At 36.3% G+C, this 16,414-nt stretch overlaps 1 protein-coding gene and 1 non-coding gene across 3 annotated transcripts in view; one reads left to right on the top strand and one right to left on the bottom strand.

The window, feature by feature from the left end:
• The window catches only part of GTF2E2 (general transcription factor IIE subunit 2), a 48,936-nt gene that overhangs the window by 20,146 nt on the left and 12,376 nt on the right, over positions 1-16,414 (top strand). For both annotated transcript variants that reach the window (XM_037055311.1, XM_037055310.1), the window contains exons 3-6: positions 2,885-2,976; positions 9,391-9,498; positions 11,088-11,270; positions 15,175-15,268. In XM_037055311.1, the coding sequence (XP_036911206.1) occupies positions 2,885-2,976; positions 9,391-9,498; positions 11,088-11,270; positions 15,175-15,268 (477 nt within the window). The remainder of the gene's footprint in view (positions 1-2,884; positions 2,977-9,390; positions 9,499-11,087; positions 11,271-15,174; positions 15,269-16,414) is intronic.
• LOC118993272 (small nucleolar RNA SNORA33) lies at positions 8,570-8,698 on the bottom strand. Its single transcript, XR_005067825.1, has one exon. It is a non-coding gene; the product is annotated as a small nucleolar RNA SNORA33 (small nucleolar RNA).

Genomic DNA, 16,414 nt, shown 5'->3' with positions numbered 1-16,414 from the left:
TGTTTACTATGTCTGGTATTGAGTTACCGTGGTAAACAAAACTGTATGTGGATCTTGATCATTTGGTGCTTATTCTTTACATACTTGTCATTTGTTTTTTAGTGTTCCCAGTTATTTATAGTGTTCCCAGCATAAACTTACTTTACTAAAGTTAAGGAAACATTAGATGTGCATTTATGAATATCAGTACTCTGAAAAAAAGGCCAGTTTCAGATAGCCTAATCTGTGTTAAAGGCTGGTTAATTACTCATATACAAGGTATATTATCACAGGGATTCAACTGGATTTGAATCTGTACTCTGCTGCTTACTACTAAGTTTTTTGTTTGTTTGTTTTAAAGTAGACAGTAGTATCTTCTAAATAGGATTTCTGGGAGGGATTAAATGAGAAAATCATTTGGCATGGTTCTTGGCAAATAGTAAGTGTTCAGTAAAGGTTAGTTACTATTACTATTATAAGGGTCCTGAACATCTAAAAACAAACCACTTAGGTAGGTAGGATTTCGTGATTGAAAAGCGAATGTGAAAGTACACCTATAAAGGCATTGTAAATACTATTTGGGGAGCCATTAATAAAATAGACTTTAATATGTCAAGTTATCAAAATTGTGAGTTATTTTTAGAGGAAAATTGTATATGAAGTCTCATTTTAGTCTCAAAAAAGCTTATTTAATAAAGCCTTTTCACTAACTAATCTCAAAGGAGTATTGCTACTAGCAGCTGTTCTTTTGGCTCTCTGACAGTTGTTACATTTGACTTGCGGTTGTTGTGATGCATTATTTGCTTGAATTATTGTTACCAAGCTGGTGCCAGACATTGACTCTCCCCCCTTTTATTTAACCTCATCTCTTGTGTACCAGCCACACGAGAACTTTATAATTTCTGATCTGATGCCTTGCTAATGAATATGTATTATACTTCTGGAATGTTTTCCTAGTATTTATTTTGAATTTTTTTACTGGCTTTTGTCTGACTCACAGAATGCATTTGCGATGCAGGGTGACATAGGATTTGTGCCTGTAAGAATGCAACAAAATGATAGATGTTCTGAAACAAACAATTCTTGTACAGATTGCCTCTTGTTTCATGCCGTAACTCTTTCTAAACATGCATATTTATGCAGTGGCAGCACCTATATTTCCGATTCCTGATTTATCCCTAAAGTTTATAGTAGCATTCTTTTAATTCTCTGATTCTTTAACTTGATGAGCATAAATTGATGTAATAAGTGATCCTGGGAGTCTTACCCCTCAGAAGCAATCCACTCTCTTCTCGTGGTTTTAAGTTTGTTAGAAAAGCACAGTTAATCAGATTGAGATTTGTCTTGTGTTCCTGTTTTAGAAGCCTTCTAATTATGGGGGAAATCTAATCAGAATTAAGAGTGAGAAAAAGGCACTTATAAAATAAATGTATTTAAACTTTTTTAACATTTTATTTATTTAACATTACTTTTGGAGAGGAAGGGAGGAAGAAAGAGAAGCCGCAATGTGTGAGAGAAACATAACTTGGCTGCCTCTCGCACGACCCCAGCTGGGGACCTACCTGGTCCTCAACCCAGGCTCTTGTGCCCTGACTAGGAATCAAACCTTTAGTTCACAGGCTGGTGCTCAATCCACTGAGCCACACCAGCCAGGGCAAGAAGTGTATTTTAATGCTTTTGCATTATTTATACTTTGTTCCCATCCTTAGTGAGACTATGGATAGTTTATTGCACACACAAATGCCACGTCCAGTCCCAGCGCCAACCATGCTGTCTGACAAAGTCCGAGCATGGGGAGAACGACTTCAAAGAAGCGTGTTCCGGCTTGGCGGACGTGGCATGAATGGATGTGTGGTGTTGATTTTAATCTTGCTGTCTCTTGTTGTTCTAACCTTTACTTTTCTGATAATTTGGAATCTCCTAGAAATGCTGACCATTCTCAGAGCTGAACTGGCAACTAAGTCAGGCTGAGAACACTATCACCTTAGCCTTTCCCCAAAATAACACCTCCTTCCCTGACCTGATTAAGCAATTGTAGGATAAAATACTATTAGCTAGTAGGGGGCCTGGAATATCCAAAGCTGCCCCCTTAAGTAAGTCCCGAGGCAAATCCTCTCTGATAAAATAGCCTCTGAATGTCAAAGTTGTTAGAATAACAGCCCCTCCTTTACCTTGAATAGGGATATATATCTATTAGAATTAGACAGGCAGAAAAATAGAGAAACTAGTTAGCTATTAAGCATGTAAAAAATAATAAGAAGATAGAGTTCTTAGTACACAGATATTTTAGACAGAAAGATAGCTAAATTAGACATCACAAAGGCTTATAATGAGTTTCCTAACCTCTTCTCGGTCTAGCGTATCGTTTTGCCCCATGACTAACTCTAAGAACTTTGATAAATAATAGGACATTTAAACTTTGTACATAGAGCTATTTTAAGTTGTCTGATTAATGGTTCTCCTGGTCAAAACCATTTTGTTCAACATAATTAAAAATTATGGGAACTTTTGTACTTTTCCTGATTACCTTTGTATTAATTTTTTCTGATTAACTGATCATGCTTGCACCTGTCAATGATAAATCACTATTAGAAATGAAAATATAAAAACCTGCTTGTACTTGCAATAAACGGAACAGTGCTTCACCTGCCTTTGAGCTGTGTAGTTGCCTGTTACCCAGTGCCGATGCCTATCCTCACCTCGAGGGACCCCTGGACCCTGCTGCGGCTGGACCTCGGCACACAAAGATTGTGAATTTTTTACCAAATTTTACAGGATAGAATTCACTGGATAGAAAAGCTCAAACAAGAAAAATCTTTACCAGAGTTAGTCATCTTAGTTGCTTAAAAGTCGTAATCTAATCTAATATGAAAATGTTACCGTTTTTTTTGAACTTTATTTTCAGATCATAGCAATGGATCATTTAACTTGAAAGCTCTATCAGGAAGCTCTGGATACAAGTTTGGCGTTCTTGCTAAGATTGTGAACTATATGAAGGTAAGTGTTTTTCTCAGATAACAAAAATCCTATTTGACTTTTTGGCAGAAGAGGGGACCACTCCCAAATTTTCAGAAGGAAATTTGTATATATGTCACTTTTTATAAAATTGTATATATATACCTATTATACCTCACACTGTAAAAATATTTAATGCTTTAAGCCTCATGTCAAATTAACATTGCAGTGAGTTACCTAGGTGTATTTAATTTACATTATTTCTAGGACACAATTTAAGCCCACCATTTAACTTAAAATTGTGCACAGGCTATAGATACAGTCACCTATTAATAAGTCAATACCTGTTTGCCATACAAGTGGGAAGATGTAAGACAAATATTTTCATTGATGTGAGAAGTAAAAACTGACAGTTCAGGCAGAGGTACTGATGCCTTTTCTGCATCTCTGAGGAGAAAGTTAGAATTACTGAGGGTCTTAGAAAAACACTGACTCACAAAAGAATTTAATGCTTGATGGAAGATTTTGTATTTTTGAAATATGTTTTGAGGATATAATATTTTGGCTTTACTGAAGACTTCGAATCCTAACTACACTTATTAAAGTAAAATTCTATTTATGGCTAAGATGGCCATGTGATGTAAAATTTGCCTCCTTCTTCTGGCAAATTCTTATTCCTGTTTAGTTACTAGTTATATCTCTTGAAAATATAAATCAAGATTTTATGCTAAGACTTTAATAATTTAAGAGTCTTAGGGTCTGGCTAGGTTTCAATTCTGTTCTGTGTATTTAACTTCTAGTAGAAATTGGTAGTTTATGATTTTCTATTATCAAATAATACACTTTGAATTATGCCATGCTTTCCTCTAGTACTTTTTTTTGGTTTTACTTATTTAGAGAGAGGTAAAGGGAAGGAGAGAAACGTCAGTGTGTGAGAGAAATGCACACCTTCTCGTGTGCCCCCAGCGAGGGACCTGGCCCCCAACCCAGGCACGTGCCCTGACGCCACTGACCTTTCGAATGCAGGCTGACCACAGTCAGTCCACCGAGCCATACCAACCAGGGCCAGATAATAAACTGTGACACTAATGTATTCGTCATTCATTCATTTCAATCATCCATCCCCCCATACGATAAACAATTCTTAAGAACCACTATATACTGTTTGTAGCACTCAAGTTAGGAATACCCAGGAAAAAATGTATGCCCTTGGGGCTGTCATCCTTTTGAGGGAGACTCTGACATTTATGTGTTACGTTTTTACTGCTCTGCTAATAGTCTTCAGTTATCTAGATGGCCCTTACTGTAACTTTGTTTATCTAGGACAGTATTGAGATTTTTACATGTTCTTGGAAAAATTGTGTATCTCTTTGCACATATTTAAATTGACAATTACAATTTTTCAGCAAAAGTGACAAAGAGAATTTCTGTCATATTGTCGTATTTCAATAAAATACATCATTATTTTAAATTTATCAAAGAAAATCTGAGTACCAGCCCTGGCTGGTGTAACTCAGTGGATTGAGCGCGGGCCTGCAAACCAGAGTATTGTGGTTCGATTCCCAGTCAGGGCACATGCCTGGGTTGCAGTCCGGTTCCTGACAGGGGGCTCACTAGAGGCAACCATACATTGATGTTTCTTTCCTTCTCTCCTTCCCTTCCCCTCTAAAGATAAATAAATAAAATCTTAAAAAAAATCTGAGTACCATTATTTAAAAATATACAACAAACTTAAATGGTTGGAAACTTAGTTGTTTTCCCTATGAACTTACTTATTTCTTCTGTTACTCCCTCTGTATTGTATGTTATGTATTTTTATGCTTGAAAATCTTTTATTGAACAGCCATCAATCTTTCCTACAATTATATATATATACTTATATATATATTAGAAATGTTTTTCTTGTGACTATAATGCTCTAAGTATTAAAAATACCTTCTGATTTGAATTATTACAATTAGCACACAGTTGATTAGAATAATGTGCATGTATGAAAATTTTTATTAAAATTCACTCTGCATGTAATAATTAGTCAGAAATCCATTTATATTTATTTTATTTATTTTTATTTACTGATTGAGAGGGGAGGGAGAGAGAAGGCTAAAGAGAGAAACATCGATTTGTTGTTCCATTTATTCAAGCATTCAGTAGTTACTTTCTGTATGTGCCCTGACTGGAAATGGAAACTGTAGCCTTGGCATGTTTGGGAGATTCTCTCACCAGTTGGATTGCTGGGCCAGGGCCCAATAAAAATCCATATTTTAAAATGCAATGAATGGTGCTGTCTTCTTTCTTCCTCCAGTCGTTTCGTATCTGGAGATACATATTAATTATTGATAGAATAAAACAGAATATGGCACCATTTCTGCTCTTATTTTTAGATTTTGTAGGTTTAAGTGCTAAGAAATAAATGGTCATATAAATAAGTTTATTCTAATGGAAATTTTGTGATAGCAAAATCTTCCAAGTTATATGCCAGAAATCACTTTGCGATGTATTATCAAGCATCCATCAGTTGGCGTTTCTATTAGGTCCTCGTATAATTTGGTTGAAAGCAAAAGATTGTGAACTGCCTGACTTTGCCAAAGGATTTCATACCTGGTGCTTAACCATTCTTTTTTTTTTTTTTTAGTTTCTAGGAAGTATATCAAAAGGCTTTACCAAGACTTAGCAAGTGTCTAATTGTATCACGTCCCCCTCTTCCCCTGTAGGTACTTCCTTAATCTGATACACTCAGAAGTGGTCGAGAAAGTAAAAATATTAATTTCAGTCCACCTTTGCCAATGTAATTTTTATCATTAAAATGATTTTATCTTATGCATATAAATACATTTTAGTCAAAAGTTTCAAGTTGAAGGATTAGCTTATTTGATTTATGGAAAGTACCTCTTGGTTAGTGAAGCTCATTTTTATTGTCAAATCAACCAGCTGTATCAAACTTGTTTTTTATCCTAAAATTGTCTCTTCTTTTAAATTCAAATAAATAGGGTAATATACATTTTTTAAAAAAATCTTCGCTTGACGACATGCTTGTTGGCTTTAGAGAGAAGGAGAAGGGGAGAAAGAACATTGATGTGAGGTTTCCTCTCTCCCGACTGAACCTGAAACCCAAGCACATGTCCTGCCCAGCCAGGAATCCCACCCACAGCCTTTTTGGTTTATGGGTGATGCTCCAAGCAGCTGAGCCACACTGGCCAGGACAGTTAATACACATTTTAAATGATATAAAAACCACTAAGAAATAAATTATAGAATGCATACTAAAAGGTGCTATTAAGGTAATTGAGATGAAAATTACATGGGTCAAATAGAATTCATTTGTCAATTTTAATAATTTAAAAAACAAATCTGCTTATGTTACATCACATCATTGTAATGGAGTAAAGGGTAGAAAAAAGTGTGTTATTCCTTTTCTAAATGTGTGTGCTTACATCTTCTGATTGCTGATATTCAGATTTTAGGTATAAATAAAAGGGAATGATTCAGAAATAAGTCAGTCAACAAGTAATTTTGTTTTGGGGTAATTAATGAAGAACGATACCTATTGTTAAAAATGAATTGGTCTTAGAGCTAACTAAGCTCTAAGTGATTTTTGTAATAGGAGGTAGAAGCACTAAATTGTTCAAAAGATGTAATGAGAGTTGACTAATTAGAATAAAACTTTCATGATATAATTTTACAAAATAAGTTTTAACTGCCACAATCTAAAATATAATAGTTCATATACAGTTCTGTCTGTGGGTTTTTAAAAATTTTTAGTCATCACCTGGGGATACATTTATAGATTTTAGAGAGGAAGGGAGAGAAACATCGATGTTAGAAAAAAACCTATAGTAGGTTGCCTCCTCTGCAAGCCTCAACTGGGGATCCAGCTGGCGACCTGGGTATGTGCCATGTGCCCTGACCCGGGGACCAAACCTGCAGCCTTTTGGTCCACAGAGGATGCTCCAGCCAACTGTGCCACCTGACCAGGGCTGTTTGTTGCTTTTATGGAGCATAATTTGAATAATGTGGTAGTCCTTGAAAATATTTCTGTTACATGTTAAAAAAAATCAACCTCCTTGATTGATACTGCTTCAGCTCCTTAAGTGTGCTTTTTTCTCAGGCTAATAAATAATCAAAGAATGAATTTTGAGAAATATAAGAGAATACCTTAAATACTTGAGAAACAATCTAGTTCTATCATTACATATTTCTTACCAATATTTTCTTTAGTTTGTTCTAATTAGTCTCTCTAAAGTGTGTTGGTTTCTTGGACAGTACAGCATGGAGGGTGGAGTGTGTGGGAATGGAAGAGGCAGAGTTTGTAAAGAAAACTGCTCTCAATTGCCCATGAACTATATATAGTGTATCAGAATTAGGATTTCCTGGCATGGGCCAGAATATCCCATTTTTAACTCTTAGAACAATTTGTAAGACTGGACAAGATAAGAAGCCCTATAGTAGGTACAACAACTCAATATTATCATTTATGAAGGCTTCCCCCAAATAACATTTTTTGACTTGTCCTTGAGTCCCTGGAGTTTATTACCCTTCCAGGCAAAATTCTGGGTGGAAATGAGACTATTACCTCCCCTTCTCCTTCCTTTCCCCCTCCCCTTCCCCTCCCTTAGAAAGAGGAGAGGGCCTGTTTTGACAAAGAGTGCATATGGAAGGTGATGCGAATGTGGGACCGCCTGTTCTGCAAGCTACCTTGCATGCTGTGCCCCTCCACAATCTGCCACCTGGCTGGGTCCGCCGGCTGCCACCTTGTGGGCCCTCCTGTCCAGGTCTGCCAGCCACCATTTTTTTGGCCGTGACCCCTTTCTCCCCAGCATCCAACTCTGCTCCTCCTATCTGTCTGGATGAATGTGTCTACTTTAACTCCTTGGTTGTCGGACTTCCATAGAGTTCAGTTTTCTGTCAATACTGGTTGGTATTTTGTTTCTAAATTTTTGTCCTTATTTTGCTTGTGCGAGGAGGCACAATGTGTCTACCTACACTTCCATCTTCTCCGGAAGTTGTGTGCAGGTCTTTGTGTGAACATTAGTTTTCAGCTCTTTTGGGTAAATACTAAGGAACATAATTGCTAGATCGTATAAGAACATATTTAATTTAAAAAAAAAACAAGACCCTGCCAGAGCATCTGTACCATCTTGCGTTCCCACCAGCAGTGAATAAGTTTCTGTTCTCTGCATCCTCACCACCATTTGGCATCTATATTTTTCAATTTAATAATTTGTCCTGGGCATCTTTTGAAACTAGCATGGAGAGAACATCTTCATTTTCTTCTTTAACATCTGTATAGTAGCACAGATGTGCTACAGTTTATTTAATTGGCCACCAGGGTTGTTTCGGATCTTTTACAAACGATGCTGCAGCGACCTTGTCGCTCTTGTGTGTCATCCTGTATATATGTAAATTCCTAGAAATGGGGTTGCTGGGACAAAGGGCTTCAATTTATTCTTACTGTAAAATTGCCCTCTCTAAGAGTTAGTATTTTTAATAGTTTTTAAACTATTAGTTTCACTATTAGTAAAAATACTAATCAGTATTTTTAATAGTTTTTGTGAGTTTATTTTAGCCAAACTGAAGACATGCTGGGGAGCAAGATCTTAAATGCTCTTTAATTAGCTTTTTTTAAAAAAATTTCCCCCCTCATATCCATTTTCAGGGACCTTAATGACTTCATTGTCTTTAAGGCTCGTAACATGGTTTTACTATTGCCAGCTTTCTCTAAATTTCTGCAGAAACACATTCAGATAAGCAGACTCACAATTAGTATTTTTTTAATCCTCAGCGGAGGATATGTTTATTGATTTTTAGAGAGAGAGGGAGGAGGATAGAGAGAAACATTGATGTAAGAGAGAGACATCGATTGATTGCCTCCCATTTGCTACTGGAGTGGGATCAAACCTGCAATCTAGGTATGTGCTCTGACCGGTGATCGAACCCACAGCTTTTTGGAGTATGGGATGGTGTTCCAACCATCTGAGCTCCCTGGCCCGGGGCACAGTTAGTATTCTTGACAGTAGAGTTTGAGAGGGCCTGTTTTCTTAGATAGTCATGTGAATTTTCATTAGTGTCATAGGTAAAAAGAATATCTTGGTGGAGGTTGAATATATTCATGTTTTAAGGTAATGAATATCTTTTCATGTTTAAGGTCATTTGCATTTCTTTTTCTTTGATTTATGTGTTCCTATCTTTGGGTCATTTTCCTATTAGGTTTTTGGAGCTCTTAAACTATTAGAAAGATTAGTTCTTTGTCATGTTAGTTGCAAATATTTCTCTCACTTTAACATTTGGTTTTATAGAACTGCAAGTTTGAACCTGGTTCTGTCTGATGTTTATAGTAAATTCTCTCCATCACTATAATTGTACTGCTTCAAATAATACATGTTCAACATTGCTTGAAAGATTGATTTACTTGTTAATGCATCTAGCATTTTAAAACCATCTTATATTTTCCCCCAATAGACACGTCATCAGCGAGGAGATACACATCCTCTAACTTTAGAAGAAATTTTGGATGAAACACAACATTTAGATATTGGACTCAAGCAAAAACAGTGGCTGATGACTGAGGTAAGAATAGGCTTAAAATATTGTAAAAGAAATTAGTTGATTACCATGAAATATTTGCTCCACCTAGGGTTTTTAATAGACTGAAATCGGGTAATTGTTTTTCCTTATTTTAAAAAAGAATTGGTGTAGGGTCTTTGTTTTGTAAACATTCATATTTTAAAACATTTTATTTGGTTTTCATATAATCTTATATACCTATTTAAAAATGTCAGACTAGCATAAAAATTATAAAAGTCAGCCATTATATCAATTTCATTTAAGTTTTTACAGAATTATTGTTGCTTATTTTGAATTGCTAAATTTTATAATGCATAGTGTGTTGGCAAGTGGTATTGTCTTTACATATGTTTAAGATGGCGAAAGCATGAGGTAACAGGGATGGCAAGATACTTTGTTAAGTGAGATATTTGCTATACTATTACTACCATTATGAATTGATAGTAATGTTATGCCTCTAGCAAGTAACTTGGAAAAATAATCATAAACATTGTGTATATCCACACAGCATTGGGAGAAAAGGAACCCCAAACCAATTGAGTGATCATGCTAATTTGGAAATGAGTAACATTTTTTAAAAATTCAGATAATTTGCCTCTTTTCTGTTTAAGTATGACACTGACAATGAAGAAGATTGCTTTCTAGGACCTGTGCTATATTCTAAAGACCAAACGGAAAATTCTTAAAGTATACTTCAATTATTTTAGCAAACAAATGTTCTTACTTTTCATAATATAAATGAACCAGTTAGTCACTGTCATTGTAGCCCATTATATTAGTGATATACAAACAGTGGTAATTCACATTCAGTTTTGTTGCTATACTTAATCTTGGAATTTCACAGACTATAGACACTAAAGATTATATTTCTTACTATTTTATTCTCCCTCCTTTGTTTCTTCTTTCACGGTCAGGCTGGCAGCTGCAAAAGAAAATAAATAAAGTTCCTCTTTCTTAAAAAGCTTTCCATCAGCTGTTAGCTGTACAAGAGAACTGACTGGGAACATAATTCCGTAATTCCTGTGTTCCTACTCAGTTTCATTCTTGAGCTGACATAATAGGTACATTTCCTGTATGCACTGGTTTGGTCCGTTACAGTTCCTTCCACAGCTATTGGTGCCATTTGATATCAGGTGCGGCAGACTCACCCTACCACCAGGTAGTGCTTCTCACGTTGTAAAGCCCATATGCCATAGTCTGTACTTCGAAGGTAGACAGGCAGTACCCAGTTCACCTCCTTTATGTTAATAGATGTTGTATTGATTCTCACCTCTTTGGGTTTCCAAAAGAATGTAAGTACAGCTTTCTTCAAACAGTTGTGATAAAATGATTTCTTTCTTTATATAAATTCCAAATAATTTATATAAATAATAAACAGTTTTCCTTTATAAAAAGTGAGCACCATCTTGATCTCCATAGTATATTGTTTGGGATCCTGAATGTCTAGTATTATAGATCTGCTAGTTATTCATCAGATACTTTTAATTTGCCATTGTACTGGGGAGTGTATTTTTAAAATAATTAGTAGAAATTAAGAATGTATATATAGAGTTTCTTTTTGATAATATATCCCAATTGTGTCACTGTTACAGGCATTAGTCAATAACCCCAAAATTGAAGTAATAGATGGGAAGTATGCCTTCAAGCCCAAGTACAACTTAAAGGACAAGAAAGCCCTGCTGAGGCTCTTAGATAAGCATGACCAGAGAGGCTTAGGAGGAATCCTTTTAGAAGACATAGAGGAAGGACTGCCCAATTCCCAGAAAGCTGTCAAGGTGACCTCTCCTTTCTATGCTTTGATATGATTTGAATTTGTAATGTCATTGGGGGCGTGGGGGAGAGGGTATGGGGTGATAAATGGTAGTAGATGGAGACTTGACTTGGGATGGAGAGCACAGCACAACGTACAGGTGATGTGCTGTGGAACTGTGTGCCTGAAACCCGTATCATTTTGTTAACCAGTGCCATCCCACTACCTGCAACGAAAAAGAAAAAGTAATGTCATCTTGGTTTTAAAAAATAGCAAGAATTTTTAAATTTTCACTTTGAAAGCCTCCATTGCATATACTTGGGGTTGTGGCCAGGCAGTGGAGAATTTGGAATTCCTGCTGCAGAGCAGGACAGAGCGTAGCCGTTGTCGTGGGCGTTGTCGTGTGCCTCTGACAGCTTCCTGTTGTGTGGTGGTGCATGTGCTTGTTTGACTCTTTGGAATATTTCTGGAAGGTTCTCCTCAAAGGCATAAGTGTTGTTCTCAGAAGTTTTTGTTTGTATACGAGAACTACAGAGCTAGTAGACAGTGTCAACGTGAGGAACCAGACACATTAAAACACAAAAACATTGGCTAATTAGCTGGGTATTTGAGCTCCTAAAGGGACTGTTAGTAGGAGTCATAGAGGTTACATGTCCAGTTTGAATTTGGAACTCACATGGGAAGGCTGCCAGTCTCTGTTTGTCACAGTTGGTGATGATGGACGCTAACCTGTAAGCGGGTTCATTCTCTTTGTTACCTGTAGAGTAAAACTTGCTCATTTCTCTCCTCCACCTCTTGGCAGCCTTAATTCTCTTGGGAATTAAGTCACACATTATGAGAACTTCCAGTGTTGTCCTACATCCTGAGGCTGTTTATATATTTTTTCAGCCTCTATTTTGTTTCTTTGTTTGTTCTGTTCATCTAGTGTCGTGTCCACTGACTTTTCTTCTTTACCTCTAATTTGTTAAGCCCAGTTGGTGAACTTTTTATTTATTTAAGGTGTTTTTTTTAAGTTTTTATTTATTTTTCAAGAGAGAGAGAGGAAGGGAGGGAGAAAGAGGAAGAGAAATATCAATGTGTGATTGCCTCTCACAGGGCCTCCACTGGGAACCTGGCCCACAACCCAGGCATAGGCCCTGACTGGGAATTGAACCGGTGACCCTTTGGTTCACATTCCATGCACAATCCACTGAGGTGCACCAGCCAGGGCAACTTTTTATTTTGGAGATTGTGTTTTTCATTTCTACGCTTTTTATTCTTTATGGTTTGTTTCTTTGTTGAAAAATTTTTTATTCATTGCAAGCAAATTTTCCATTATTTTCTTGAATACAACTTCTTATAGCTGCTTTAAATCCTTCTCTTCTGATTTTATCCTGGGACCTGTCTGCACTGACTCTGTCTCTCGAATACGGGCCATGTTTTCCTGTTTCCTCATATATCTAATAAATTTCTGTTGAGTATTGAATTTTGTGAACCATATGTATAAAGCCACAAGATTTTTTAAAAGGTTTTATTTATTTTTGAAAGAGAGGAAGGGAGGGAGAAAGAGAGGGAGAGAAACGTTATCAGTGGCCTCTTGCACACCCCCAGCCGGAGACCTGGCCTAGTGACCTTTTGTTTTGCAGGATGACTCCCAACCTACTGAGCACACCAGTCTGGGCAACTCAGGATTCCGTTTCAGTGCTCCAGAGAATGCTTTTGTTTGTTTTGTTTTTAATTGAGTAGTTATCTTGACTAGACTCCACTCCAGATTGTCTTTTCTGCAGTGGGTGGAAGGCGTAAGATCTGTTTTGTTCTTAGCTCTTTTACTTTTTAAAAAATTATCCAGCCCTGGCTGGTGTAGCTCAGTGGGTTGAGCGCGGGCCTGCGAACCACACGATCACGGTTCAATTCCCAGTCAGGGCACATGCCTGGGTTGCAGGCCAGTTTCCGGCCCCTGGCAGGGGACACACAAGAGGCGACCATACATTGATATTTCTCTCTCTCTCTCTCTCTCCTTCCCTTCCACTCTAAGATAAATAAATAAAATCTTTAAAAAAAAATAAAAATAAAATAAAAAAAATTATCCAGAGTTTATAGTAGTTTTCTGTGGGAGGGTGGGTCCCTTAGGAGTAACTTGGCCATTACTAGAAGCAGAACCCTTTTAATATTTTTAACTTAAAAGTGTCTAAACTTAACCTGCACAAATGTTGAAAATAAAATGTGACCAAAGTTTATAAATTGTGTACATTATAGCATGTTAAAACATAGAACTACTGGATTTTAGTGTAACAGTCAAGAGTGCTAGGTGCATTTCCTTCTCTGTTCTTTCTTTCCCATTTTCATGTATTATTACTATGCAGTAGACTTTTCATTACATTCTAAAAGTAGAACAATGGTGTAAACTAGTAATTGCTTATTCTATTTCAGACAGTTTTGTGGTGTAAGTTACTTCAATATCTTACCTTTAGTGGCTCTGTTCCCTAAGGATTAGAGCTGAAGGGGTCATAAAAAGCATACAATCTATGTCATTTTCAGGCGGGATTGTTTCAGAATTGCGTGAAGCTCAATTTTTATTCTGTTCTTACCACCTGGGTCCAGTGAAGTTTATTTTATTATTTTAAACAGTATTTTGTCATTTCATGAATAATTTACATAAGAATAAAGGGATGGTGAAAAACACCTTAACTAGAAATTTTAATAAGGATTTAGCATAGTGCCCCGGCTAGCAAGGCTTAGTTGGTTGGAGTGTCATCCTGTAACAAAAAGGTTGCGGGTTCAACTCCCAGTCAGTGCACATAACTGGGTTGTGGGTTCGATCCTGGTCTCAGTGTGTACAAGAGGCAGCCAGTTGATGCTTCTCCTTCACATCAGTTTCTCTCTGTCCCTTCCTCTTCCCTTCTCTAAAAAAAGCAATGGAAAAAATGTTCTTGGGTGAGGATTAAAGAAAAAAAAACAGCATAGCAAACCTCTGTATCAAGTATGTTTTGGCAAACAGATGTCAAAAAGATGGAAGTACGTGTCCTTTTAGCCCAGGAGGTAGCAGAGGTTCTTATCACATAAATTGTGCAATGAAGTCCTTCCTGTTGGATAACTAACTGGATAAAAATATTTCCTTAGATGTATCTTGTTTACTTGTTGATCCCGTAGCTTGAGAGTATTCATCTGTGGTATTGTCATTTAAATACTCATAGTTGGAGACTATTTCTGTGATGAATTTTACTGTCATCCTTAGAGTTCAGAGTGTGCTCGCAGGCTTTTTGCATTTTTGTTCTCATTCATTAATAATAGTGAAATATCTTGTGTCAGTTTTCTTGGCATTGCTCTGAGTAGTAGAAAATACTGAATTGTCAGCTGTGCTTAAGAAAGCTAAAAGACAAAGACTCTTCGGTCTTTTATATCTTCTTGAGAGATGGTGTAATACTTTCAGCGATGGAGTAAAAAAAACTGAAATGTGGCTCTTTATTTCACTATTGCCTCACAGTCCTAGGTGATTTGATCATTCTTTCATTTTCTTATTTTAGCTTTTTTAAAGCATTATTATAAATAATTGAGGTGTAATGAAGTAGCAAAATATTTCAAGGTTGAAGAAAAGTAAAAACACTAAGATCCTACTATTTTTCTTAGATTAATAAAAGGGTCCAACGAACTCAAATCATAATTGCCAAATATACTGACTTTTATTCTGTTTCTTAAAAATAAGTAAATTTTTTTTTGTACTTTGGAAGATGTCTAAGAATAAAAGTCTTGAAGTAGCAGTCCTTAAAAATAGTCAGAACTGCTCAAGAAAGAAACTCAAGCACTAAAATTGGGTCTAGTGGACCCTGTATAATGGTATACTGAGGGTTAAAAGGAATGGGAATTCTTTATTGTAAAAAAAAATGGGGGTGGGAGTGGTGGTAGTGAGGTAATTTGGAGAGTTAACTGAAAAAATTTTCTTTATCTTTAAGGCTCTAGGGGACCAGATACTATTTGTAAGTCGTCCTGATAAGAAGAAAATTCTTTTCTTCAATGATAAGAGCTGTCAGTTTTCTGTGGACGAAGGTAAGCCTTTTCTGTGTACGTACTTTCTTTAGTTTACAAGTGTGTCACAAAATTTATAGTATATTACAATACTGCTTTTTATTTTTTAGCATTGTCATCTCTTAGAACAGAGTAACTCCTAACATTCATTCTCAGAGCGCAGTGTGAAAGAGTTTCTGTTCGTTGCACTTGCAGTCATGGCATAGCAGCTTATGGTTTACTGCGCTGATGGCCCAGCTGTAGCAAAAACGGAGTTTCTTGATTATTTTATTTCACAAATATTACCTGACATGAAATCTTGATGCAGGATGGGAAAATAAATAAACTTTTGTTGGTAACTGATACTCTCAAGTAATTTACTATTTTGATTATCAAATTAGATAAAGGAAGAGATTATTTTTTTCCCTTTTTAATGGGAACTAGAGGTTTGTCTTTCTGAAGCAGTGGAATGAACAAAATAATACAGAGAATTTGCTCTGTGTTCTAGCGTTAAATCACCACACTTGCAAACTTTACAGTAACAAAGGATGGGATCAGATCAGTGGGATTTTTGCCTTCACTGACAGATGCATCAGTGCCATTTATGAAACCCATTGCATCTCGGACCAGTGTGGCGTGGTGGTTCGGGTGTCATCTCAGAGAGTGCAAGATCGCCAGCTGATTCCCCGTCAGGGCACGCGCCTGGGGTGTGGGTTTGGTCCCTGGTCGCAGTGCCCATAAGAGGCTCCCTGTTGGTGCTTTCTCTTGCACGTCGATAATTCTCTCCCTTTCTTTCGTTCTCCCTTCTCCTCTCTCTAAAAATAAATTATAAAAAGCATTGGAAAATCTTGAGCAATTTTTAGAAAGCATACTGTTTTATATGAAATTATTATGGTTTTGTGAAAAATATCACAATTATCAGAACTTTATGGAAAGTTTTAGTTTTCTTCATTTTTATATGTGATTTTCTTTTGTTAAATTATTTAAAAGAAACTTAATTTTAACATAAATTAGAAAAGTTAAAGTTACACAAGTATTTTGAAATGTATATTTTCAGAAAGATTTTTTTGTTGTAATTATAGAATTGGATACTAAGTTATGTGTTTGCTGTCTTGTAGTTAAATGAGTGATACCTATATTTTGAATTTTAGTTACTCCTTCGTATATTTTCCTGCACAGTTTTTGGTT

Source organism: Sturnira hondurensis, unplaced genomic scaffold (assembly GCF_014824575.4).
Source record: "Sturnira hondurensis isolate 20B ecotype Veracruz unplaced genomic scaffold, ASM1482457v3 Scaffold0008640, whole genome shotgun sequence".
Classification (NCBI taxonomy): Eukaryota; Metazoa; Chordata; class Mammalia; order Chiroptera; family Phyllostomidae; genus Sturnira; species Sturnira hondurensis.
The sequence above is the reverse complement of the archived record's forward strand: the minus strand, read 5'-3'. Positions and strand labels throughout refer to the sequence as shown.